Source organism: Macaca thibetana, chromosome 2 (genome assembly GCF_024542745.1).
Source record: "Macaca thibetana thibetana isolate TM-01 chromosome 2, ASM2454274v1, whole genome shotgun sequence".
NCBI classification, from domain to species: domain Eukaryota; kingdom Metazoa; phylum Chordata; class Mammalia; order Primates; family Cercopithecidae; genus Macaca; species Macaca thibetana.
This window is the reverse complement of record NC_065579.1, coordinates 5017814-5043904: the sequence shown is the minus strand read 5'-3', so window position 1 is coordinate 5043904 and position 26091 is coordinate 5017814. Positions and strand designations below refer to the sequence as shown.

General features: G+C 39.0%; 1 protein-coding gene across 1 annotated transcript in view; it reads right to left on the bottom strand.

Moving 5' to 3' along the window:
• The window catches only part of ATP13A5 (ATPase 13A5), a 114687-nt gene extending 91664 nt beyond the window's left edge, over positions 1–23023 (bottom strand). The window contains exons 1-5 of the mRNA XM_050779239.1: positions 22827–23023; positions 2882–3055; positions 1989–2135; positions 1356–1426; positions 1171–1251 (exon numbers count right to left, since the gene is read on the bottom strand). Coding sequence (XP_050635196.1) covers positions 1171–1251; positions 1356–1426; positions 1989–2135; positions 2882–3055; positions 22827–22889 — 536 coding nt within the window. The 5' untranslated portion in view covers positions 22890–23023. The remainder of the gene's footprint in view (positions 1–1170; positions 1252–1355; positions 1427–1988; positions 2136–2881; positions 3056–22826) is intronic.
• Positions 23024–26091: the final 3068 nt, after the last annotated feature.

The window sequence follows — 26091 nt, the reverse complement described above, 5'->3', positions numbered from 1 at the left end:
TCGGCCTCCCAAAGTGCTGGGATTACAGGCATGAGCCACCACGCCCAGCCAATAATACCATTTCTAAGGCATTTTGCAATATTGTCCTAGTCCAGATATCTGGTTCATTTTTCACAGTGTCTGACAGAGGAAAAACTTATAACAGATTAGTAACCCTTAGACTTGGTGTGAGAATTATGGGGGTTGCTTGCTAAAAATGCGTATCTTCTAAGTACCCCTTGCTCATATAGAATTATCAGAATTACGAGGGTGGAGCTTAAAACCTATATTTTAAAGTATCAGATTACTTCTTAGCTTGAGAATAGGTGTTTCTGGCTGACTGTAAAGGTTAAGCAGACACTCTCTCTAAAAATGGGTGAGAAATAAAGGTGATTATAAGATTCTGGAGAAGACTTGTAATGATTTCCTTTCAGATTTGCCAGGATTCATCATTTCAAATAAAAGCTGAAGAAAGCAGGGACTCTGTATATCTGTGAGTTAATAATAACATAAGCATTTCCTAATTTACGTGCATCTATAGGTACCAATCTCACGATTGTGGCACATTTTTGCCTCTCTTTCTCACTAGTCAGTGTCTCTGGGACAATGACTAAACCTTTATTTTTAGATCCTTAGTTCCTTACAAAGTACCTATTTGTTAGTTAAAAAAAAATCAATGAATATATTAGCGTATTTATTTACTCTAGAAATATCTATTGAGCTCCGAGAATCAGGCACTGTTCTAGGTGCTGCAGATATAGTGGTGAATAACACAACCAACTGAGCAAGCAAAATCCTCATCTCCAGGGCTGTTTCTTCAGAGTAAAATGCAATCATAGTATTGTCTTTCTGCCTCTCCGAGGATTTGGAGGATGACTAAGCTGACATTTAGGGAATGACTCAAGATTTTTTTTTAAGAAAGGAAAAATAAAAAGACAACACAAAGATGATTGCTATAGAAGCCTGAGATAAAAGATCAAATTTTATATGATTGCACTGTTCTTTTAGTCTTTGTAAAAATAAGTTTGCCTAAGAAGAGAACAATTTAGAATATCTCTGCTGCCAGTAAATGAACTTGGACTATATCGAGCTGATGAAGCATTATGCTGACAATGCACTGATGATAACTGATTTGATACTTCATTTTCTGTTGGCAGAGTTTACTCTTAAGGCGTATAGCAAGAGTCCTACCTGACCTCTTGCTCCTCACTGGTCAGACCCAATCCAAATGTCTGATGGATGTCAGAGCAGGAGTTACTGTCTTCTAGCAACCTAGGAGGTAGTCAGGATAGGAACCACACTTCAGTTCATAGCACTCAACAAATCAGTGTTTTTCCCTATATCCTGACTTAGGGGTGACAAAACATTGTACTCACCCAACTTTCTGAAACTGCTTCTCCAGGTTGTTCCAAACATACCTGATTTTCTGCACTTGGATGCATCGCAGCTGGGATGATAAATGTGATAGAACAGGTGTCATTCATAACATAAAGCTCATCGGGAGAGGGGAGTGATGTTCAATGCAGGATGCAGGTCCCCTTGTGGGTGCCTCCCTCCCTCCTTCCCTTCCTCCCTCCCTTCCTTCCTTTCTTTTTGACAGGGTCTCACTCTGTCACCCAGGTTAGAGTGCAGTGGCATGATGACCACCCACTGTAGCCTTGACCTCCCAGGCTCAACCAATCCTCCTGCCTCAACCTCCTGAGTAGCTGGGACTACAGGCATGTACCACCACACTTAGCTAGTTTTTTATTCTTATTTTTAATAGAGATGAGGTTTTGCCATGTTTCCCAGGCTGGGCTCAAACTCCTGGGCTCAAGGGATCCACCCACATTGGCCTCCCAAAAGTGCTGGGATTACAGACATGAACCACCATGCCCAGCCAGTCTCACTTTCTTTGATACATAGCTGTCATTCCCATTCCAAAAGTGTGATATTCAGAATTTTCATTTAATAAACAGTTATGCTTTCTCTGCAAACATGCATAACACTGTACTCTTCAAGTAACTTACTTTTAATTCTGGCTTTATTAAGGCTTGGTTTATGATAGAATGGCAGTCAGCCACCAAGGATTCTTCCCACTTCTTGCTTACAGGAAACTTCAGTGTGGATAAGTAGAGGCAGAATACCTTCTTCCTCATATATCGTTGAAATTTGTCCTGGAAAAAGACAATCCAGTTCATGAAATTCTCAAGTGTTATTCAATAAGATGCTCAATCAACCAAATACCTACCAAGTGCTAAACAAGCGGTTTTCAAAGTTTGGTACAAAACTTTGACCCAAATAAGAGCATCAGCTTTATCTCAGAACTTACTAGAAATGCAAATTCTCAGCCCCACTTCAGATCTACTGAATTAAAAATTCTGGGTGGGGCCAGCAGCCCTTGTTTCAATGAGCCCTCCAGATGATTCTGATATGCACTAAAATTTGATAACCACTGTGCTAGAAAATAAAAGGAAAGATAATATTTTTCAGGAAAGCCTTCTCTCCAGAAAATAGTTTCTAGCTATATCAAAGTGACATCTAGGTGTTTAACATGTGTAATATCCTCCAAAATACGTATTTTTGAAAACCTGAATGACCATTCGCATGTTTTGGTCTCTAAAAGCTGTAACACTGACAGCCACTGACCATGGAATGGCGAAGAGCACCCCCTGTTGGCCTGATGGGGTCGAAATTTCCCCAAGCTGAAGCGGAAGAAATGCTCTTCACTCCTGGGTCAAAATGAGAGAGAGCAAATGGATTGCAGAGATAACGTTGCCATCTCCTGTTCTGATCTATGGAAACTCTTTAAATAGAGGAAATCTACCCTCTGAAATATAATACCAGCCACAGAGTTGTGCCACAGAGGCAATACAGAAGACACGGTCACGGCATTCGAAATAGAAAACAGAAGGGCACGCACTGTTGTCCTCAGCAAAACAGTGTCTGCTTCTCGCAAGGGGCATGGGATGCAGCTGGCCCACACTCTCCACTGGGGTCTCCAGTAGAACAGCAGCAGAAGGACCCCACAGGTCAGCACGGATGCGACAAGGCAGAGGGCTTTGCGTACACTGTGGTCCCGGTAACCAAACACCTCCTAGAGAATCAATTTAAAAGATCACTCTGTTTTTCTTTTTTTCACATAAACATATTGTTTTCTTTCAATAAACCAAACTTTAGATGAAGGAATATTGCTTGGGAGAGAAATCTGGTTGTAGGTGGTTAAATCAAGTTGACTGCTTGCAGCTGTCCGCTGATCAAATCAAAAAGGAAGGACTTATTTTACTACCCTGGTATATGGAACTAAAACATTAAATGGAAAGAGTATGGAAGAGGCAGATTTGTTTTATTCTATATATTCATAAGAGTCACCTCAGATTTTTATAAAATACTTCATGTTTTGAGGCAGATTTTTTTTTTTAGGCATTAGGTATTTTAAAAATTGTTAATATGCATTTGTTGTAGGAAGGTGATAAAATTATGACAGATGTGATCTATACTCACACATCTAGCTTTATCCATTCAGCTTTGTCTTATAATAACATGATTGAGGACGATTGAAAGTTTGAATAAATGTACTATTTTCTAGAACAGTATGATGATATAAATTAAGGAATTACCTGTGGACAAGAAAGACTTTCAAAAAGCAGCTTATGTTTATTTACCCCGATAGTAATACGCTAAAATATTTGGACTTTTACTAGTAGGTGAGTTGATATTTGTCATAAACTGAATAAAGATTTGAGATTTGATTCTAGAAGGAAAAATTGCCAAACGATAGATTTGCTTATTCAAAGCCAATTTCTAGTTCCCAACTTCAACAGTGACATTTCATAGCATTGTTTTTTAAATTTGAAAAACCAAATTTTCAGTGCATTTTGAAGCCCCTGAGGGATGCTGATTATGAATAAGATCTCTACTATCCTATTATTTTAGGTTCTGCTGTTGTTGTTTTTGTGCTTTTTAAAAATATCACTGAACTCTGAATTTTCAGGTCCAGATCACAGGACTATAATGTCGAGAAACTTAGTTTTTAGTAAGTGTCTAGAGCACTTCTGATGAGGGAATATCCTGCATTTTATGCAGTTTAGATCATGCTGTAAAAAATCTCAAGATTTTTCCACTGACCCTCAACACTCTCATCCACCTGAGAAAAAAGTTCATTAAGTTCAGTGAGGCAGCCACTCTATTTTGAGATTATTCAAATAAGGTTTAAATTAGAAATATGCATTCACTCTGCTTTTAAGCATGTTTTCAATTGGTTCTCCTCTTTCTCTTTCTGTTCCCCCGATTCTATAAACCTACTTTAGTTTTATTTGTGAATTATAGTTTTATTAGGACCAAATAAAATGTATATGCCACTTTACGTATTATGTCATAAATATACATTCTTTTACCAAGAGTTATTTACAAGGGCTTACTGCCAAAGTCAAAGTGTGTGCAAAAATAGAAGCAGAGCAATTTGGAATCTTAGTCTAGCTTGTAGATGAAATGAGCTCATTCATAAATAACTTTCTCTTTTTCTGTTTATTTATATGCAGTAATGGCAATGAAAATCATAATTCTGGTACCCCTTCAGTTCTCTTCTACACAATGTTTTTAAATTAAAAAACAAACTCATAGTGCTAGCAAGACTGCAATGAAAGCACTACCCCTATATAGTGCCAATAGCCTTGTAAACTGGAATAATTTTTTTAGGAAAAGTAAGGTACCAAATTGTATCAAGAATTGTAAAGATATTTCTACTCTTTGAATCAGTAATTCTTCATTTGAAAATATGCCCTAATGAAATAACATCTAAATGAGATAGTTTTGCATATACAATGTTCAGTGCAGCATTATCTGTAATAGCAAAATCACTGGGAAAACCAAATGATAGCTAATGGTTCAGTAAGCTGTGAAACATCAAAGCAATGGACTATGGTAGAGCCCTTAACAACAAAATATATAATGCTAATGTAGAAACCTGGGGCATACTGTGATATAATGTAAAATGGAGAAAAGAACAAAGAACAAGCAGAATAAATGGAAAACAAGTAGCAACATTATGAAATTTAACCCAACTATATTAGTAATTACATTAAATGCATATGGCCTTAATACTATGATTAAAAGCAAAGATTATTAGACTAGATAATAAAAGGCCTATTGTATGCTATTTACAGGAGACACACTTTAAACATAAAGAAGTGGATATGTTAAAAAGAAAAAGAAAGGGAAAATATACCATGCAAAAAGTAGAAGAAAGCTGATATTGCTGTATTATTATCACACAAATTATATTTAAGGATAGTTAAGGAAAAAATACTATGAGAGAAAAGGAAGGATATTTCATAAGCTAAAAGATCAATTCAACAGGAGAACATAACAATCCCAATTTTTGCACTCTAAAAAACAGTTTCAAAATTTATAAAGCAAAATTGATAGAATTTAAATCTATTCTCATCATTGGAGATTTTAGCGCAAGCCCCTCTCAACAACCAACAGAATAAGCAGACAAAACATTCCGTAGGCAGACAAAACATTATAATGACATTATAATTAAACTAGAAATTTAAAACAGAATAACTTAAAAATTCCCAAATATTTGGAAAGTAAACAACATTTTTTGAAATAATACATGTAAGTCAAATAAAAAATTACAATAAACATTATGAAATCTTTTGAACTGAATGAAAATGAAAATTGAGAAATAAAAATTCATGGAATGGAATTAAGACAATTCTTAGAGAAATTTACAGCTTTAGATGCATATCTTACTAAAGAAAAAAAGTTTGAAATCAATAAACTAAGCTTCCAACTCAAGAAGTTATAGAAAAAAAGCAAATTAAACGCCCAAAAAGGAAAAAATTACAAAGATGAGTGCAGAAATAAGACAAAGTAGAAATACAACACAATACAATAGAGAAAAACAGCAAAGCCAAATGGGTACCCTGAAAAGATTAATAACATTGATAAACTCATCAATAAATACAAATATTTTATGTTTATTACAGAAAATTAATGTACATTTTAAAAGCTCCCTGCAAAGAAATCTTCAAGCTCAGAGAACTTGTGGTTCCTTTGAAATATTTATGATAGAAATGATACTATTATTTTACAAACCTCTTTATAAGTAGAAGAGATGAAAATTCCCCGTTTGTTTTATGAAGCTATAGCATGCTCAGACACCAAACTCTGATAAATATGTGGCAAGCAAGGAAAATTACAGGCTAAGCCCTGTCATGAACATAGATAAAATAATTCTAAAATAGATTATCTAACTAAATCAGTGATATATTAAAAGTTTAGTACATCACTACCAAATAATGTTTGTCCTAGAAATGCAAGGATTTAAAAATCAATCAGTGTACTTTGCCATTCCATGTACTTTAATATTCAGAAGGAAACTCAGAAGGCCATCTCAATAGATAAAGACTTATACAGTTCTATACCAATACATGATTTAAAAAATTCTCAACAAATTAAAAATAGATGACAACATCTTTAAGCAACATCATGTGTAATGATGAAATATTGAATATTTTCCCACTGCCACAACCAAAATGAGATTGTCAATGATCACTACTCATATTTATCAGTATAGTATTAGTAGTCTTAACCAATGCAATGCAAGAAAGGAAAAGAAAGAAAGAAAAAAAAGAGAGAGAGAGAGAGAGAGAGAGAGAGAGAGAGGGAGGGAGGGAGGGAGGGAGGGAGGGAAGGAAGGGAAAGGAAATAACAATTGAAAACAAAAACTAAACTATGTGCAGATAACGTGCTATATACATAAAAATATCCAAAAGAATATACAAAGTATAAGAGTTAATAAGTGAATTTATTCAGATTGCTGAACACTAGGTCAATGTAGGAAAACCAATTGTATTTGTATACATTAGTAACAAACAATTTGAAAATTAACTAAATACCTTCAAATAATACCTTCAATAATAAATAATACCTTCAAAGAAAGAAATCAATTACCTTATAATTCTAACAAAGTTGTACAAGACATCTAAACTGAAAAGTGCATATGATCACTAAGAGAAAGTAAAGGCAAATAAATGAAGAGCTGTATTAAGTTTGGGGATTAGCCATTAGTAATCCAATTTAAAATCTCTTCAGACTTGTGTGTGTGTGTGGTAATTGACAACTTGATTCTAAAGTTGGAATGGAAATGCAAAGGATGTAGGATAGTCAAGACAATTTTTGAAATGAATAAATGTGGAATAATTATGCCACCAGAAGTGAGGGCTTACCACAGAGCCACAGTAATTAAGAAAATGAGGTATACACACAAGTATAAACAAAAACAGCAACAAAACAAAGTCCAAAAAGAGACTCAAACATATTTCTTCACTTGCGAGAAAGGAGCCACTGCAATCTGTCGGGGAAAGGGTGATTTGCTCAACAAATAGTGACAGAGCAGAACGAACATTGCTGGAAAATAAATGAGTACAACACCCCCGCCCCACCCCACCCCACCCCACTGATTTATACCATATACAAAAATTCATCTGACATGGCACAAATATGTAAATGTGACAACTGAAACAATAAATCATCTGAAAGAAACCATAGGATGAATTATTTTATGAATCTCAAGTAGGCAAATGTTTCTTAAACAGAAAATTAAAAAAAAAAGACAAAGCAAATGTATTTGACTTTGTTAAAATTAAAACCTTCTGGTTGGGCTCAGTGGCTTATACCTGTAATCCTAGCGCTTTGGGAAGCTGAGGCTGGAGGATTGCTTGAGTCCAGGAGTTCAAGACCAGTCTGAGCAACATAGAAAGACGCTGTCTCTACATGTTTTTTTTTTTTTTTAATTAGCCAGCAATGGTGGTGCACACCTGTTGTTCCAGTTCCTCAGGAGGCAGAGGTGGGAGGGTCGCTTGAGCCCAGGGGTTCAGGGCTTTGGTGAGCCATAATTGCGCCACTTCCACTCAGCCCAGGCAACAGTCAGACCCTGTCTCTACTGTCTCTAAGTTTTCTAAAAATATATAGAAATGAATGTTTAAAATAAAGAAAATTAAAGGTTCAGTTGATTAAAAGGTCTCTGAAGAGGCCAGGCATGGTGACTCACACTGTAATCCCGGCACATTGGGAGGCCAAGATGGGAGGATCGTTTGAGCCCAGGAATTCAAGATTAACTTGGGCAACATAGTGAGACCACATCGCGACAAAAATTAAAAAATGAAAAAATTAGCCAGGCACAGTGACACACACCTGTAGTCCCAGCTATTCACAAGGCTGAGGCAGGAGGATACCCAGAGCCCAGGAGTTCAAGATGGTAGTGAGTTGTATTTGTGTCACTGCACTCCAGGCTGGGTGACAGAACAAGACCTGTCTCCTCCCACAAAAAAAAGTCTCTGGAGAAAATAGATAGACAGACAGACGGATGTAGATATAGATAATGTTATATCTATATATGAAAAGGACTCATATTTAAGATATATAAAAACCTATTACAAATCAATTAAAAATAAATATATAATAAAAATGGGCAAATGACTTGAATAGATATCTTACACAAGAGAATTTCCAAAGAGATTATAATGGTCAACAACCTGTTCAATATCATAAATCATTAGGAAATACAAAATAAAGCTACAGTGATATGTCACAGTCTAGAATAGCTAAAATAATCCTAAGATGAAACAAAGTTGGAAGATTTACACAACCATATTTGAGAACTTACTCTGAAGTTGCACAATGACACAATGATATAACCACAGAATAGCTAAAATTAGAAAGACTGAACATATAAAGTGTTGGTAAAGATAGGAAGCAGCTGAACTGTCATATGTTGAGAGTGTGAACTGGGTATACACATTTTAAAAAACTGTGTTGTTAACGATATGACTATGAGTGAATAACTCCCCTCTTAGATTTTTGCACAAGAGAAATGAATGTATATGTATCCCAAAATATTTGTACAAGATTCAGATATACTTTATGCATAAGAGCACGAAACTGGAAACAATCTGAAGGTCCACAAACACGAGAAAGATAATTTTGTGTTTTCATACAATGTAATAAATAATACAACACAATAAAACATAATGAACCTCTTATGCACACATCAGCATGGATGAATTTCACAGATCTATTGAGCAAATGGAGTACCATAAAGCAATACTATTCTATCCTATTCTATTCATATGAAGTTCAAAAATGAGCAAAATTGATTAAGGATAGAAGTAATTGAATTGTACACTTAAGATCTCTGTACTTTATTGACACCACTTTACTTACACATGTCAGCAGAGGGTTAAAAAAGAAAAAGTGAGGTGAGTTTATTACTCTGTTCCAAGCAGACAGAAAGTACTTTAATTACTTTAATTGGGATAGATTGGGAAAGAGAAAACAGCAGCACAATTTGAGAAATTAATGAAAGAAGAAAGGGCCAAAGAAGAAATTTACATGGGAAATAGAGGGTTTGTTGACAGTAACCACCTCCTGGTGTGGATGATTGGTAAGAGTTGACTTTCACTGAAGCAAAAGTAGAATCAGATCCCTAATAAAGAATATAGGTGAATATAGGTGAAGAGGTTTCTGTGAAAGATGCTGCATATGACTGGGGATACCTCAATATCAAAATGTCAGTAGAATTTTTTCTCTTTCAGTTAGCAAGAAGACAAAAACACAGAAAGGAGAGACAGAGAGAGGAGGAAGAAAAAAAAAGAAAGAAAGAACCCAAATTTACATTCCCACCAGTACAGTCACGATGGAGAACAGTATGGAGGTTCCTTAAAAAACTGAAAATAGAATTAACATACGATCCAGCAACCTCACTGTTGGATATGTATCCAAAAGAAAGGAAATAAATATATTAAAGAGATATCTTCACTCCTATGTTTATTATAGTCCTATTCACAGTTGCCAAGATATGGAATCAACCTGTGTCCATCAATGGATGAGTAAAGAAATGTGTATGTTACATATACACAATGGAGTATTATCCAGCCTTTACAGGGTACATGTGGTATTTCGATACAAGCATACAATATGCAATGATCAAATCTTGGTAATTGGGGTATCTATCCCCTCAAGCAGTTATCATTTGTGTTAGAAACACTCCAATTTCATTCTTTTTGTTATTTTGAACCCTTAACCATCCTCTTTTTAATCTCCCTTCTGCCTACTACCCTTCCCAGCTTCTGGTAACTGACAGTCTACTCTCTATCTCCATGAATTCCATTTTTTTCTAGCTTCCATGGATTAGTGAGAACATGCAATATTTGTCTTTCTAGGCCTGACATATTTCACTCAACATAATATCCTCCAGTTCTAGCCATGTTTTTGCAAATGACAGGATTTCATTCTTTTATTTTAAAAATGTTATACCATAAAAAAGAAAAAAGAAGGAAAGAAGCAAGCAAGCAGCTTGTAAATGTCAGAGTAACTTTCTGGAATGTGTGGTTCCTTGAACAAAGATGAATAGAAACAATGTTTTTGCTTCTTTGATACACTGGCCTCATAAACCTTGGTAAAACTCCTTTCTAGATCGTTTCTCAGTTTTCCCAGAGGTGTGTGGCTGGGTATGGGACTTGAGATTTTTAAAGAATCACTGCTTTATCTGGTATTCTTTTAATCAAATACTTTCAATCAGCTTGTTAATGTTTAGAGTGATTACAGTTTATTACAGTGTATTAGTCCATTCTCACACTGCTATAAAGATACTACCTGTGACTGGGTAATTTATAAAGGAAAGAGGTTTAATTTACTCACAGTTCCACACGGGCTGGGGAGGCCTCAGGAAACTTACAATCATGGTGGAAGGGGAAGCAGGGCATGTCTTACATGGCGGCAGGTGAGAGAAAGAGCAAAGAGGGAAGTGCCAGACACCAAACCACCAGATCTCGTGAGCACTCACCCACTATCATAAGAACAGCATGTGGGAAACCACCCCCAAGAGCCAATCACCTCCCACCCAGTCCCTCCCTTGACATGTGGGGATTACAATTCGAGATCAGATTTGGGTGGGGACACAGCCAAACTATGTCATACAGTATGTTTTCATCTTGACCAACTAATCAAAAGGAAAATTAGATTGTATAAATGATTATTCTTCTGATGTAGTCAGAGCCACTCAGATTTTTTCTGAATATTTACACACCCCCAGTAAAATCCACTAAGAAATTCAGGGTAGAGGAGAGAGCCAGGAGCAATGTTTGTACAATAAAAGGAAAATAAACAGTAGCCAGAGGTGTTGTTAATGTAAAGATACTGGAAATAGGATGAAAGTGTCTGAATCTCAAACCCATTATACATGGTTCCTTGTGAGTTTTGCCACTTAGAGAAATTAAATCCTGAGCTCACAGGTACTAAGTCTCGGTTTCCATCTCTGTACTTAGAGGAATATTAATAGCATACACGTGGAAAAGCAGTGAGGCTTAAAGAGAGGTGTAAGGTGTTGAGAGAAAAAGCAGCTCAATGATAACAGGTGATGATAGGTTCAGTCACAGGAGGAAAGAGATGACTTTCAGCTTTTAGTTGCAATATAGCGGATCAAGACTGGTAATAGAAACAGCCTGTGTTCCATGAGGCCAGGAACCCAGATCTGCCACCTATTAGTGAGTTGAATAGCACAGAAATTGTGCCCATCTTCACACAGACTTGATTTGTATTCTGTCTAAACAGTGGTGTTCCTTCACATTTTTGTTTCCTATAGAATTCTGAAAGAGGTACCACAGCCCAAAAAGTCTTTTTCTAGGCCCAGAATACAAAGGAAGCAATCTGGATTAGGAATAACAGTGAAATATGCATGCACTTTTTCACAGAGGTTATTGCTGTAAATCGCAACTTAGAGCCAGACTTTCCTTCCAGGTCTGACACCAGAACCTCTTTTCTTTATACCCTACCCCACTGCCTTCTAGAAGCTCTTGCTTCTGTCCTTTGCTCCACTATTTACCAGCTGTGATTTAAACTTGCTGAACTTCGGATTTTTCATGTGAAAATGTGGCTGCTTGTAAAATGCATCAGAAGTAGTTTGGTGTAGCAGTTAAAAGCTGAAGATACGGCATGGGAAAACCAAGTTCAAATCATACCTCCACCATGTAACCACATATGACTTTGGCAACCGACTTTACTTCTGATCCCTTAATTTCCTCCTCCACAGATGAGAATAATAATAATCACTATTGTCTAGGGTTATTGTTAGAAACTAGTAAGATAATGCATGCAATGTATTTAGCAAAGTTCCTGAAACATTTTGAGCCCTTAATATGTGTCAAAAATTATCTTGTGTAACAAACTCGATAAAATTTCAGTAATAAAAGTGACTAATCCCAATGGACTCATTGTAAAATAGTTTGACCACAAGCAATATGCAAAACTAAACACTATCTGTGAACACCATTGTAAGGAACATGGCTGTGTTTTGGTCAAGGATAGGCCGAGGTAGGATGTCTACAACCTGCGTGACTCAGTGAGTTTGCAGTGTAGGCGTGTAACTCCACTTGTTATCAGAGCCATGTAGCCATAACATGGGAAGGCCATCCCTTGGCCCTATACCATTATTGTCTGTAAAAGGTATAATTGTCTTGCTGACACTATACAGATGTGCTCATGCCCAGAGAAAGAGCCAGAGCTGTCCGTTTTTGCAGACAGACAGAAGTGAGCCAGCCAGGACACAGCTCAGCCCGCTTGCGCTAAGAGTTAAGCTGCTGACCTTCAAGGGAGAGCCAGTCACGCAGCTGCGTGTGGGAGCCATTGGACTAAGGAGCCGAGACAGAGCAGTGTAAGAGAGCTGCTGGTGAGAGGGCTGCTGAATAAAGCCTTATTTCACCTACCTACAGCCCCTGAGTGCTTTCAGCTGTCTGCCATTTATCCACCCACTCCCTTCAGACCTCAGCATGGGCTGGAACCTGACCCCAAACATGACAACCATAGTTGAATTTCTCAAAGTGATTGATTCAATGGCTTCCATGGAGCTTTTGCTTTTCCCAAAGAGCACAAGTGGTCAAAACTGAAGTCAGAATAAAGCTAAAAAGAAAACTGCTCACTTTTGCAGTATGTGAAACTCGAGAGAAGGGCTTTAGCATAAACAGCAAATTGACTCAGATTAGTTAGATGCACTAACTATAAATGCAAGTACACACACACACACGCACCAGTACAATCATTCTTTACTCATACAGGAGGAAAAAAGTTAATTAACATAATAGAGCATCTTACCTTTGATGTTTGTATAATGTGACCTTGTATATGTTACTTAAATGAGCCTCCATTTACTCAGTTGTAAAATGGATATGAGTTGCTACCCCATAAGTTAAATGAGTACATACATTAAGTACAGCATATAAAAGGCAGTTTTTAAATTATATTTTTTGTTTTCTTTATAGGTAGCTGTTTCACTTACCATCAGAGGTGGAACTAAGATTGGCCGAATTCCTCAGGAAAAGAGAATTATAGGGTGCAGCGTCATCTAAACATGGTTTCTTCCCCAAATTCTCTTTTGGTGGGATTCTCTTTGTCTTGTAGAAGCAATCCCTGGGTTCTCTTCCTGCCTTTTAACCGAATTTTCATTGTATCCAGAGTACTGGCATTAATGCAAAACTGGTATTCTGAACAAGGTCGTCTTTGTTTTTCTGTAAATCCTTTTATTCTTACATTCACTGTTCATGTGTTTAGCCATCTAAAATATCTGTTGAGCACCCACTATGCATAAGCAAAGCAGTGTGCAATTCAGAGTCTTTGGAATGGGTATTTTGGGTTATAGCTCCTAACACACTCACTTAAACCAAGATTCTTACAGCACAAAGTTACTAATCTATTTACTCACCCAAGACATCACATAAACAACTCCCACTATAATAATTCTGTTCTGCAAATGGCAATGCCAGTTTTTGCTTGTTTGTTCTGCTGAGATGTGTTCAGCTTTTCCATGGACAAGAATATTACAACAGCCTTAGAGCAAGGTAGATTTTTCTGTGTAGGTCTAAGCTTCTAGATGCTTGAATCACGGTCAAGGAGATTATATTTCAGTATCTTTTCCTATTATATTTCAATGTCCTTCCTGTGGACACTTTATTTCAATGTCCTTCCTCTGGCTAGAATTCATCATGTTTTATCTGCTTGTGTTTTTTAAGCAACAATGACAGCACCAAGTTTCTATTCCTTATTAACAATCTACCCTTTGTTGTCTATCTGGACTTGCCCAAAGGGGTTCCTTTACATGTTATAGACGGGAGGACATTCTCAAAACTGTTTTCTGATCTCTACCTCAAGGTTCTTCTCTTTAATGTTCAGATAATGTTGTCCTTAGTTAATTGATCATGTTAGTATGGTTGTTTTTCTTCAATCTCCTATTACTATTTGGTTTGCCCATGTGTAGTAATTTGAATTAGTTGCAACCAATTACCAAGAATTGCTAATCATAGTTTCATATTATGCCCTGCATTCATGCCATGGAGTGCCCTTTGTGTAGTGATATGATGTCTTTTTTTTCTTTTTTGAGACAGAGTCTCACTCTGTCACCCAGGCATCTGCCACTGCAAGCTCCACTACCCGGGTTCGCGCCATTCTCCTGCCTCAGCCTCCCGAGTAGCTGGGACTACAGGCACCTGCCACCACGCCCGGCTACTTTTTGTATTTTTTAGTAGAGACAGGGCTTCAATGTGTCGGCCAAGATGGTCTCAATTTCCTGACCTTGTGATCCGCCCGCCTCAGGCTCCCAAAGTGCTGGGATTACAGGCGTGAGCCACCATGCCCGGCCAAGATATAATGTCTTGGATCCCTTTTACTTTTATCTATATTTGACAATAAGAACTAATTGAGTCTATTCGACAATAAGATCCTTCTGAGTCCTTAGGTGTTATTTAATTCTCACAACAACCGTATGAAACAGGCATTATTATTTCCTAAAATAACTATTAATATTCATAAATTATTTGTAGAACAAAGAAACACTCTTGGAAATGTATGTTCAAAATAAATACTAAATCATTCAGTCTGGAGTAAGATAAACCTTTCACTATCTAGCAGTGTGATTTGAAACCCAACACAAAACAGAGGAATATATCCCACTGTTGGCTACAGGTATTCCCATAATTTCAGCCGGCATTACTATTACAAGAGTGCTAACACATAGTCCTCCTGCAAGTAAAAGCACAACTAAGGACCTTTGTTTGGTGAGGCCAACAGCAGAGAGCCGCGAGTCTGCCTCAAAAGATAATGAGATGCCTGGCCTGATTAGCAAGAACAATTTCTGAAAACAGAATTTGCCCTAGATCAAGGGCATGGGACAACATGGCAAGTTTGGTTAAAAGTCACTTGTAAAATAAGAGCATTGTTAACCAGGGAGGGAGTCTCAGATTACTGGGTTCAAATTTCTCTCTAGGAAAAAACAGCTATACAGCGTCCTTCGCAGATGAGCACCTGCGTCTGCTTAAGAGGGGCTTTTCGTTGCCTTACAGGGCTGCATACTCTCTTGTTGGAGAGCTGTGATGGTGTATTAGTTTTCTGTTGCTGCATAGCAAACTCAGTGTCTTAATACAACACAGATTTATTATCTCACAGTTTTTACGGGTTGGGTATTCAGTTAGCTGGGTCCTACGCTGAGCGTCTTACAAGACTAAAATCAAGGCGTTACCTGAGCTGTGCTCTTTCTGGAGCTAAGAGACCTCTTCACACTCATATGGTTGTTGGCAGAATTCGCTTCCTTGCAGCCTTGAGATGGAGGCCCCCATTCTCTTGCTGGTAGTCAGCTGGAAGCGACTCTCAGTCTTAGCAACCACTCCTTACCACACAGCGTCTTCCAGCTTCAAAAACGCAACATGGAACCTCCCTTGCATCAGACCTTTCTCGTGCTTTAACTATCTCTGACTTCCGGAAAGGCCCAGTCTCTTTTAATGATTCACTTGATTAGGTCAGGTGTGCCCAATCTCCGTTTTTATTAACTCAGTTGAGTTCATGTGGATTACACCTGTAAAGTCCTTTTTTTCCATAGAACATAATATAACAGGAGTCCTAGCTTCTCATATTTACAGGTTCTGCCCACACTGAGCTAGAGGGGATTACACAAACGGAACGGTGATCACAGGGGTGTCACGTTATGTTTCTGCCACCACAGATGATTAGGAAGTTCCGGCAGGTGCGGTGGCTCACGCCTGTAATCAGCACTTTGGGAGGCCAAGGCGGGCAGATCACGAGGGCAGGGGATTGAGATCAGCCTGGCCAACATGGTGGAACCCTGTCTCTACTAGAAATACAAAAATTAGCTGGGTGCGGTGGCATGCACCTGTAATCCCAACTACTCAGTAGACTGAGGCAGGAAAATCGCTTGAACCCGGGAGGCAGACGTTGCAGTGAGCTGAGATCGCGCCACTTCACTCCAACCTGGGCAACAGAGCAATACTCCATCTCAAAAAAAAGAGGAAGTTCTGCCATAAGGAGAATAAATATGGCTGGAATCTACCAACGCCTACTTTTGTTCTCCACATCAGCCTGTCAACTCTTGGAAGAAAAACATTATGACGGTTCTTTGGGAAACTGTTTCTAAATTCTTTTAAACACTTCTTACTTGTGACATGCAGACATTCCTCCAAATACACTCACTTCTTGAAATTTCTAAGTATGAGTTTTAGAATTAAAAAAAAGTTTTAAATATAACTTCCTAGATTTTTCCTAATAAAATACAGATTATGGCAGAACTTTTATTTATTTCTTCTATTCTGCAGAACAGGCTTCTATTAAGGCATTCCAGGACTAATTTTTTATAGCTACATCACATTGGCAAATAAAATTCAGCACATTGAATAAAGCACTTCAATTACTTTCTCATGTACAACTACCAAACCCAAGTCACTCATATCCTCACCTAGTATTTTGAAAATAGCTTAAAACAAAAACTCAATAATGTGGTCTGTTACATTGTGTCTTGCCAATTTCTCACCTACAATCCAGCCTAATGTTTGAATCTTGATTCTGTCGCCTATATTGTTGTTCTTCCCTCATAGCGAGGTGTCAGTTGAAGAACGATAAGCTTACCTTTACCTCATTCAACCTGATAATATACATGTTGACTGAAAACAGGAGACAGCCGACAGGGCTGACTTTCAGTTTCAATTTTTTCTTTTCAGTTTTAATCCTTCGAGTGTTTTTTTTTTGGGGAAGTTCTTTATTGGAGGATGACCTTGTGTATGTAAGATACATTATATTGCGTATGTAAAATAATCTACATGTTCAAAATTCCTGATTTTTCTTTTTCTTCTTTTTTTGAGGTAGAGTCTCACTCCATTGCCCAGGCTGGACCGCAATGGCATGATCTCGGCTCACTGCAACCTCTGCCTCCCAGGTTCAAGCAATTCTCCTGCCTCAGCCTCCCAAGTAGCTGGGATTACAGGCACCTGCCACCATGCCCAGCTAATTTTTTTATTTTTTTTTTTAGTAGAGATGGGGTTTTGTCATGTTGGCCAGCCTGGTCTCAAACTCCTGACCTCAGGTGATCCACCTGCCTCAGCCTCTCAAAGTGCTGGAATTCCAGGCATAAGCCACCGTGCCCAGCCAATTCTTGATTTTTTTAAAACAACTCATTACATATTACTTGTTTTCTCAATGATAACCTCAAACAATGATCATTCTTTACATTTTAACCAGAAAAAAAAGGAAATCAACACCAATCTCACTTAATATATGTATTCCTGCATTTTCTAATTATTTTTGCACTTTGTAACTCTTGATTCCTTGTACATAAATGAACCACTTATTTTTCATAGCACTTTCCATATGTCACATGTGACCCTCACAAAACTTGTGAGTCAGGAGAGCTAGTGGTGTTGTTCTTAGGTAAAGAGCCAAGGCCAAAGAGGTATCAACAACCACGTGGTTAGCAGCAGAGCCTTGACTAAAACCCAGGTTTGCTATCTCCGAGTCCAGGGCTCCTCTACTGTTCAGCAGAAGAAAATTACTTCGAAGCAAAATGCACCTTTGTCAGTTCTGTTTTGTCCACACCAAGCAGCCATTTTGCCTTCTGGGGCTGCTCTGATTTGTGATTTTGACATTTTGTTGGTGGGTGTCTGTACCGAAGGGGAACACAGATGGAACTGTTGGGCTTTGCAACTGGTATGAATCAAGCAACACTTGTGGCTCCAGTGGGGTCAGAATCAAAGTCGTCTTCAGAAAGCAGATGCAGCCTGTGGTCAGAGGAGCTGCCGAAGCAGAGGCTGACGTGCACACAGTGTGCCTCCAGACAAACCAGGCTGAGGAGAGGCTGATATGCACACAGTGTGCCTCCAGACAAACCAGGCTGAGGAGAGGCTGACGTGCACACAGTGTGCCTCCAGACAAACCAGGCTGAGGAGAGGCTGATATGCACACAGTGTGCCTCCAGACAAACCAGGCTGAGGAGAGCCGCCATGATTACTTTTCCTCCCAGCAGAGTATAATGATAAAATAATACCTATCAGTCATTGAGAACATTCCAAGCTTTCTATGGAGGTTCCATGAGACAATGGTCAGGAGATAATCTGTGCATGTATTTGCACACACACACACACACACACACACACACACAGAGAGAGAGAAAGATTCCATGGATGCATAAGTGTGGGAAATGCGGTGCACTGTGGCTGGGTGAGGTAGCTCACGCCTATAATCCTAGCACTTTAGGAGGTCGAGGCAGGAAGATCGTTTGAGACCAGCCTGGAAAACATAGGGAGACTTCATCTCTACTGAAATTTAAAAAAAATTAGCCAGCTGGTGTAGCACATGCCTGTGGTGCCAGCTATATGGGAGGCTGAGGCAGGAGGATTGCTTGTGACTGGGAGATTGAGGCTGCAGTGAGCTATGATCACACCTCTGCACTCCAGTCTGTGTGGCAGAGCAAGACCCTGACACACACACACACTATATATATATATACACACACACACACACACACACAGTGCTATACAGTGCACTGTAATGCTCCTTAAGAGATCACAGAAAACCGTAATATTGATATGGTTTGAATGTGTCCTCCAGGGTTCTTGTGCTGGGAGGTGGGGTGAATAAGAGGCGATTAGATCACAAGGCTCTGCCCTTGTGAACATTATTTTCACTCTAGTGGGTTAGTTATTGCAAAGTGGGCTCATTATAAAAGCAAGTTGGGCCCCCTCTTACTCTCCTGCTCTCTTGTGCTCTCTTGCCCTTTTACCTTCCACCATGGGATGACTCAGCAAGAAGGCCCCCACCAGGCATGGCCCCTCAGCCTTGAACTTCCCGCCTCCAGAACCATAACAAATAAATTTATTTTCTTTATAAATCACCCAGTCTGTGGTCTTCTGTTACAGCAACACAAAGCAGACCAAGACAAATATACTCAAGATTTGAGAAGCCCTGCTATTATTTGCGTAACCGTTTCACACAGTATTTCTCAAACCTAATGGGGAAGGAGAACAGGGAAACGTCTTATATAATACCTACTGCAGAAGATATGTTTAGAAAAGCTGTATTACCTCATTTAATCTTCACCACAATCCCAAATGGTAGGTATTAGAGAGGTCAAATAACTTGCCTAACAGAACTAGAATTCAACTCAGGTCAGCCTGAAGCCAAATCCCATTCCATTAAGTATGGAGCTATATAACCTGAAGGCTTCAGAATTATTTAGGGTCTTGTGTTGTGAAGGCTCCTGTGGGCTCTTAGAGAAGCCAAGGGTCCTGAGACAGCTAGAGAAGACAAGAAAAGTGGACTGCAAATGGAGAGGCTAAGGGAATCACCTGGGCAGGGCAGATTTTTAAGAAAAAGGCAGGTGAAGAAAAGGAGCCTATTATAGCTGGATAGTAGTGAGGAGGGTGGGGAGTGGATGGGAGTACGTTGGAAAAAACAATAAAGACCTGTACAGTGAGAATATTGATTGCAGGGCTGTTGTAAGGTTTTGGGTAAAATGAAAACCTGTGTGTCAAGCACCTAGCACTACACCGTAGCTGGGACAGTAAGCACTAGCAGGATGAGAACAGGAGATGGGAATGGTAACAGGGTTCAACTCTAGAGGCCAGTGCAAAGCTTTATATCCATGCTGAGCTCAGCAGAATCACCCAAGACTGTGCTTGCACAATCTCACAGCATCGCCCCTCCATCCACTCAGGCTCTCCATGGCTGTTTGATTGAAGGAGTCCATTATTTGCCTCCACTGTCTCTAATGTTTACCACAATGACTCTCACGATTACCACTGATTGTTCGCTTGAAATACTGAGTACAAGCAGAAGTTAGACTGGGCCAAAGGGAATCTTCCTCGAAGAAAGAGCAAGTGGGGTGAGGCTGTCAACATGTGACAGACCCCACTGCTGGGACTAAACTGTGCCCAGGTTTAGTTTGACCTACTGATGGTTTTTTCAAAAGATGAATTTGCTTTCAAAATTTATCATCAGGCTATCTCACATAAAAAGTCAGATTTCTGGCCTCTCTTTATTTATTTATTTATTTATTTTTTACCTTTTAGCTTTAAAAACATCTATTTCTAGAGTCTGGGAAGTCCAAGATCAAGGTGCTGGCAGATCCAGTGTCTGATGCGGACCCTCCTGCTGCTGCACAGACGGCCATCTTTTCTCTGTGCCCTCACATGGTAGAAGGGACAAGGGAGATCTCTAGGGTCTCTTTTCGTTTATTTATAATAGAAACGGGCTCTTTCTATGTTAACCAGGCTGGTCTCGAACTTCCAGCCTCAAGAGATCCTCCCACCTGAGCCTCCCAAAGTGCTGGGATTACAGGCATGAGCCACTGTGCCTGGCCAGGGGTCTCTTTTCTTTTTTTAACTTCCAACTTTTAAGTTCAGGTGTACATGTGCAGGATGTGCAGGTTTGTTACATCGGTAAAATTGTGCCATAGCAGTTTGCTGCACAGATTGACCTGTCACCTAGATGGTAAGCCCAGCATCAATTAGCTATTCTTCCTGATGCTCTCCCTCCTCCCACCTCCCACCTTCTGATAGGTCCCAGTGTGTGTTGTTCCCCATCTGGCTTCCTTCTAAAAGACCAGCAATTGCAAGATCAGGACAGCAATTTCCTGGAGCTAAGTCACAGCTTCCACAGTTCAGTCATCCCAGCTCCCTCGGGCTTACCTGAGTCCATGGATTACCTGATCAACCAGAGTAGGATTTGCATCTGTGCTCTAGGCCCCAGAATTCTGAAAAAGAAATCTACAGCCGTCTCTCCTTCCCCAGAACGAGTTAAGCTTACTTAACTTATTACTTAACTTACTTAACTCTATTAGGGATTCCTAATAGAGGTTTCTGGTGAGCGTCTGTAAAAGTGTTTGATCACCTGCAAAAATGAAGAAAACTGGGGCACCTGACTCATTATTTAATCCTATGATACCAATGTCCTTTCTGTGAGTGAGAGGATTAAAGTATCAGGCTATAAACTTTACAAATACAGCAACTAGTTAGAGAAGAATAAAGAGCAATGTAATTTTTTCCCGCACTCTTATCTACATGTTGAAAACATCAGAGCTAACAGAATTGTTCCGCAGCAAACACAGGGGAATAGATTTTCGTTCTTTAAAAGCCTTCATTCTGAAGATTTCAAAGTGCTGTGCTATCGTCAAGCTTAGCGTGGTACAATAATGCAAGCCACAAGTATGAGCTGCCTTCATAATATTAACTTTCCTAGCAGCCACATTAAAGATGTAAAGAGAAGCAGGTGAAATTTTTACTTAACCTATCTAAAATATTGTCATTTCAATGTGTTAACAATATAAAAATTATTAATAAGATACTTTACTCTTTTTTGACTAAATTCTTCAAAATCTGGTGCGTATTTTACACATAAAGCATATTTTAGTGTGGACTAGCTACGTTTCTAGTGCTCAGAAACTACATGTGGGCCGTGGCTGCCTTACTGAACAACACAGATGTAGATGAAATTATGTTTCCTTCAATTAGCAAACAAGAATAGGTGGAGGGAGAGGCGGTATGGATTTGCCCCAGAACTCACAGGGAACCAGGAGGCCAGCCAGGAAACTGACATCATTCTAATCTACAAACCATGTTCTCCAAGTTCTTTGGGGCCCCCAAATGTGCCCTCACTCTGAGCCTTCCCCCGTCTGTCTCTGTCTCCTTTCTTCACTCTCTAACTGGAGCTACCTGTTGTACGGTGAACAGAACAGGATGTGGAGAAGGAGTGGGCTGAATTCCCGGTCTGTCCCTTGCAGGCTAATGACCTTGGGCAAGTTATTTAACCTCCCTGGTCTCAGATTTCTTTTCAATAAAATAGGATTAGTTCTTTCATCACTGAGTTCTGAGGATTATATAAAATCATAAATGTAAACACTTCAGCACCAAATAAACACTATAGTTTTCAACTTTTTAATAATTATTTTTAAGTGTGTGTGTGTGTTTGATGAAAAGAGCAGTGGGGAAATAATTGGAGACATGAGAAATTTTTAAAATATGTGTTAAAAATCCCAGGCCACATTCTACTCCTTCTTTACTGGTTGATGCTTAAAACTTCTCTCCACGCTTATAAAAAGCATGACTTCAGCCCAAAGCCCCCTAATCCTAGGTTATGCATACATACCCGAAGCATGAGAATAAAAAAGGAGTTCTTGTTTTCACTAGAGTTTGTTCAGTCACACAGCAACCCAGATAATAAGGGGGAGACATCCCATTGAGCACCACGCGGGGCTCTACAAATACTGTAAATGTCTGAGGAAACATCACAGGTTCATTGCATATGAAGACGGCAAGAATTCTATCATCCAGAGGTCATAAGTTTCTTAGCCCCTGCAGGTTTCGCCACAATAAAATGGTGCTTTGCAGCCCTTAAGGAACCTTACCAGACTGAAACCTTTCAAGGTCTTAAAGCCTGAAGCGCAAATGCTACACTCCATCTTCTAATTTAGCTGCAGTCCCTACTCACAGCATTGGACACTTCAAGAAGACTAGTAAAATAAAGGGAAGACTCACCAGTTCATCCTCCTCTCCCTGGTTGAGCAAAGCCCGATGGTCCTTCTTACTGTTCTCTTCCATCTAAACTCAGCCAGTGAGGATCTCTCCTGGCTAACTCCTTGGAGAAACGTCAGAATCCCTTGGGCTTCTGTGAACTTGGAATCGTCAAGACTTGTGATTGCTCTTCTCGGGCGCTTTTAAAATCTCTTAACACACCTTGCCTATTAGACTAACAAAGGAAAGAAAGAAAATCTTCTCAGGGGCAGGATTGGTCTGTTAATCTGGTTGTTGTGGGGGTTTTTCCTAGTGTTTGTTTATTGAGCTAGATATGAGTGCGTCAAGACTTGAGGAATGAAGGGGGAAGAAGCTGGCGAACTAGAAAGACAAATAATTTTGGATGCAATCCATAAATGTCTCCGCCAAGGAATGAAAATAGTCACTTTGCTAATAACCTAAGACAAAAGGATTAGCCAGTGAGAGATGTATAAAAACCCTGCAGACTTTGAAACTAATGAACATATTGGGGGTGACAATGAGAATTGAAGGAAGGGAGATAGGCTTATGATAGAGAATGTAGGAATAATTTTGGAATTAGAAAAATCTGAGTTCTAATCCCTGCTTTACTGAGGACCCTGGACAAATCACTTAAAATCTGAAATTTTGGTTTCTAGTACTTAACAATGTCAATAATAACTCTACGGTCATATAAAGATTTAAGATGATATTCATAGAAGGCCAATGATAGCACCCACCACACTCAGTAGGAGAAAGTAATCATCATCACAATCATTACACTAACCAAGAAGAAAGAGGCTTTAAAAAGTAAACTATATTAATAACTTGATTCTTTTCATTTTCTCTTTAGAGTTTACAAAAGTTTCCAAATGAACAAAGTAAGTGGAGGGAAGAGATGCTAGAAAGACCGAGGATTAAGGATATAGCCCAAATTTCAACACCACTGAATTTGACATTTTCTTTAGAAAATAGGTATACCGTGACCATTCCATAGTTAGTTAATTTGTTTGTGGTGAAAACTTTTGTCATTTTATTGGCTCTTATTGTATCCTTGCACTTTGGCTGTGGAAGAAAATGTGCCGTGAATGAAAACTGTTAGAGGATGATACTTGGCTGTTTCTGCTGACTGAAATAGTCATTGATTGCCTTGAGCAGGCACAAGTGTCCAACTTGATGTTCAGGAGAGTTTGACGTGCTTTCTAACCAGGAGAAAGTGGCCGATGAGAATAAACAGAAAGACAACTGCAGTTCTTCATGTTTGTTTGTTTGAGACAGAGTATTGCCCTGTCCCCCAGGCTGGAGTGCAATGGCACGATCTCTGCTCACTGCAACCTCCACTTCCCAGGCTCAAGAGATTCTCCTGCCTTAGCCTCCTGAGTAACTGAGATTACAGGCACCCACCAGCAGCCTGGCTAATTTTTGTACTTTTAGTGGAGATGGGGGGGTTTCATCATGTTGGCCAGGCTGGTTTCGAACTCCTGACCTCAAATGATCTGCCCACCTCAGCCTTCCAAAGTGCTGAGATTACAGGCATGAGCCACCACACCCAGCCTGTTGTTGTTTTAGGAATAATTATACCAATTTTAAAAGCATTCCCCGACCTGTCCCCACAGACCCAAACAAAATGTGGTGGTGTTGTCTTCAAAAAAGATAATTTTTGTGTCATTAACATGATGGAAGAACTTTTTAAAAAACGTAACTGTCAAGTATTCTATTTGCATTTAGGAGACTGTTCATCTATGCTAGATTGTCATTGTCCCTCCTTCTCCCATAAAAGTTTGCTGGGAATCCATGTCATGGCTCGTAGCGGTCCCTCTAACCATACCATGTGAAAAGGAGCATTTGCTGGGCATCCCTGATACCATTCATGTTTTACTCATAGCTGAGTAATCAACATATCTAGAATTATTTTGCATTGCCTAAGTCATATGTATATAGTGAATGTTATATAATATACCTGGCAGGTCTGTTTTAAATTAATTGAATAAAGATACAAATACTTTGTAAAAATATTAATAATAACAAGGTGGTCAGGGGAGACACTACAAAGATGTGAGGAGCTAAGGGCACGTGGCTACCTGGGCAAAGAGGGTTCTGAGTAAAAGGAATATCAGGTGTCAAAATCCTGAAGTTGGTGGCCAGGAAGGAAGCCAGAGTGCCTAGGACAGTGTGCACAGCAAACAGAGTCAGAGGATCCCAGGAAGCAAAGCGACGTTGTGGACATATTTGGCACTCAGAGAAGATCGTTCTTTATGTCCCCCTTGTCTAAGTGATAAATTTTTTACGTGTGAGATAGAATTAATAGCAATGGCCAGAAAATAAACATAGACAGTAAAATGGTCTTTTATTGAATTTTGTATATGTAATTATGCCAGTAAAAATGATTTTTAAAAATAAAAAACAAAATAAAGATTACTGTACATAAAGAAGTAATCAATACTTTTCAACTATACTAAGACTTTTTTACTAGAGGAGAAAAATGTATACATTTTAATTAATAGTAACATTATAGCAACTAATAAATGAATTTTAATGAAATAAAACACAGGCAAAAGGTAAAATTTGGGCAATTATTAAATCATTTCACTCATGGAACATTTTATTTTCTTGACCCATACTTTTTTCAAAAAGTGAACAAAAATTTGAAAAGCAAAATAAATCTCAACTTTAAAGGTATTATTTTTGAGATGGAGTCTTGCTCTTGTTGCCCAGGCTGGAGCGCAATGTCGCGATCTCAGCTCACTGCAACCTCCGACTCCCGGGTTCAAGGGATCTCCTGCCTCAGCCTCCCAAGTAGCTGGGATTACAGGCTGCAGCACCATGCCCAGCTAATTTTGTATTTTTAGTAGAGATGGGGTTTCTCCATGTTGATCAGGCTGGTCTTGAACTCCTGACCTCAGGTGATCCACCCAGATATTATTCAAATTCAGAAATATATTTCAAGTACGAACTAAAATGTACACTTACCATAAAAAATGACAACTGAGAATGTGCACTCTGTCTTCCTCTATTTGTGAAGAAGAGCCTTGGAAGAAAAGCCTCTAAGACAACTGAACTAAACTGGAGCCAGAGAATGGAAGTCTGAACAGTGTGGAGAGGGAATTAGATTTTATATTATTGGCAAAAAGCAACCACTGGATGTAACAGTAGTTCTCCAACTTATTCAGCTCTCCTCCATTAAATCCTGCCCATAACTGTGGAAAACTGCCATAGTCAAAACACTATTCTAGGTCCTAAAATGAGGATCCATAGACAAAGAAGGTTCAAC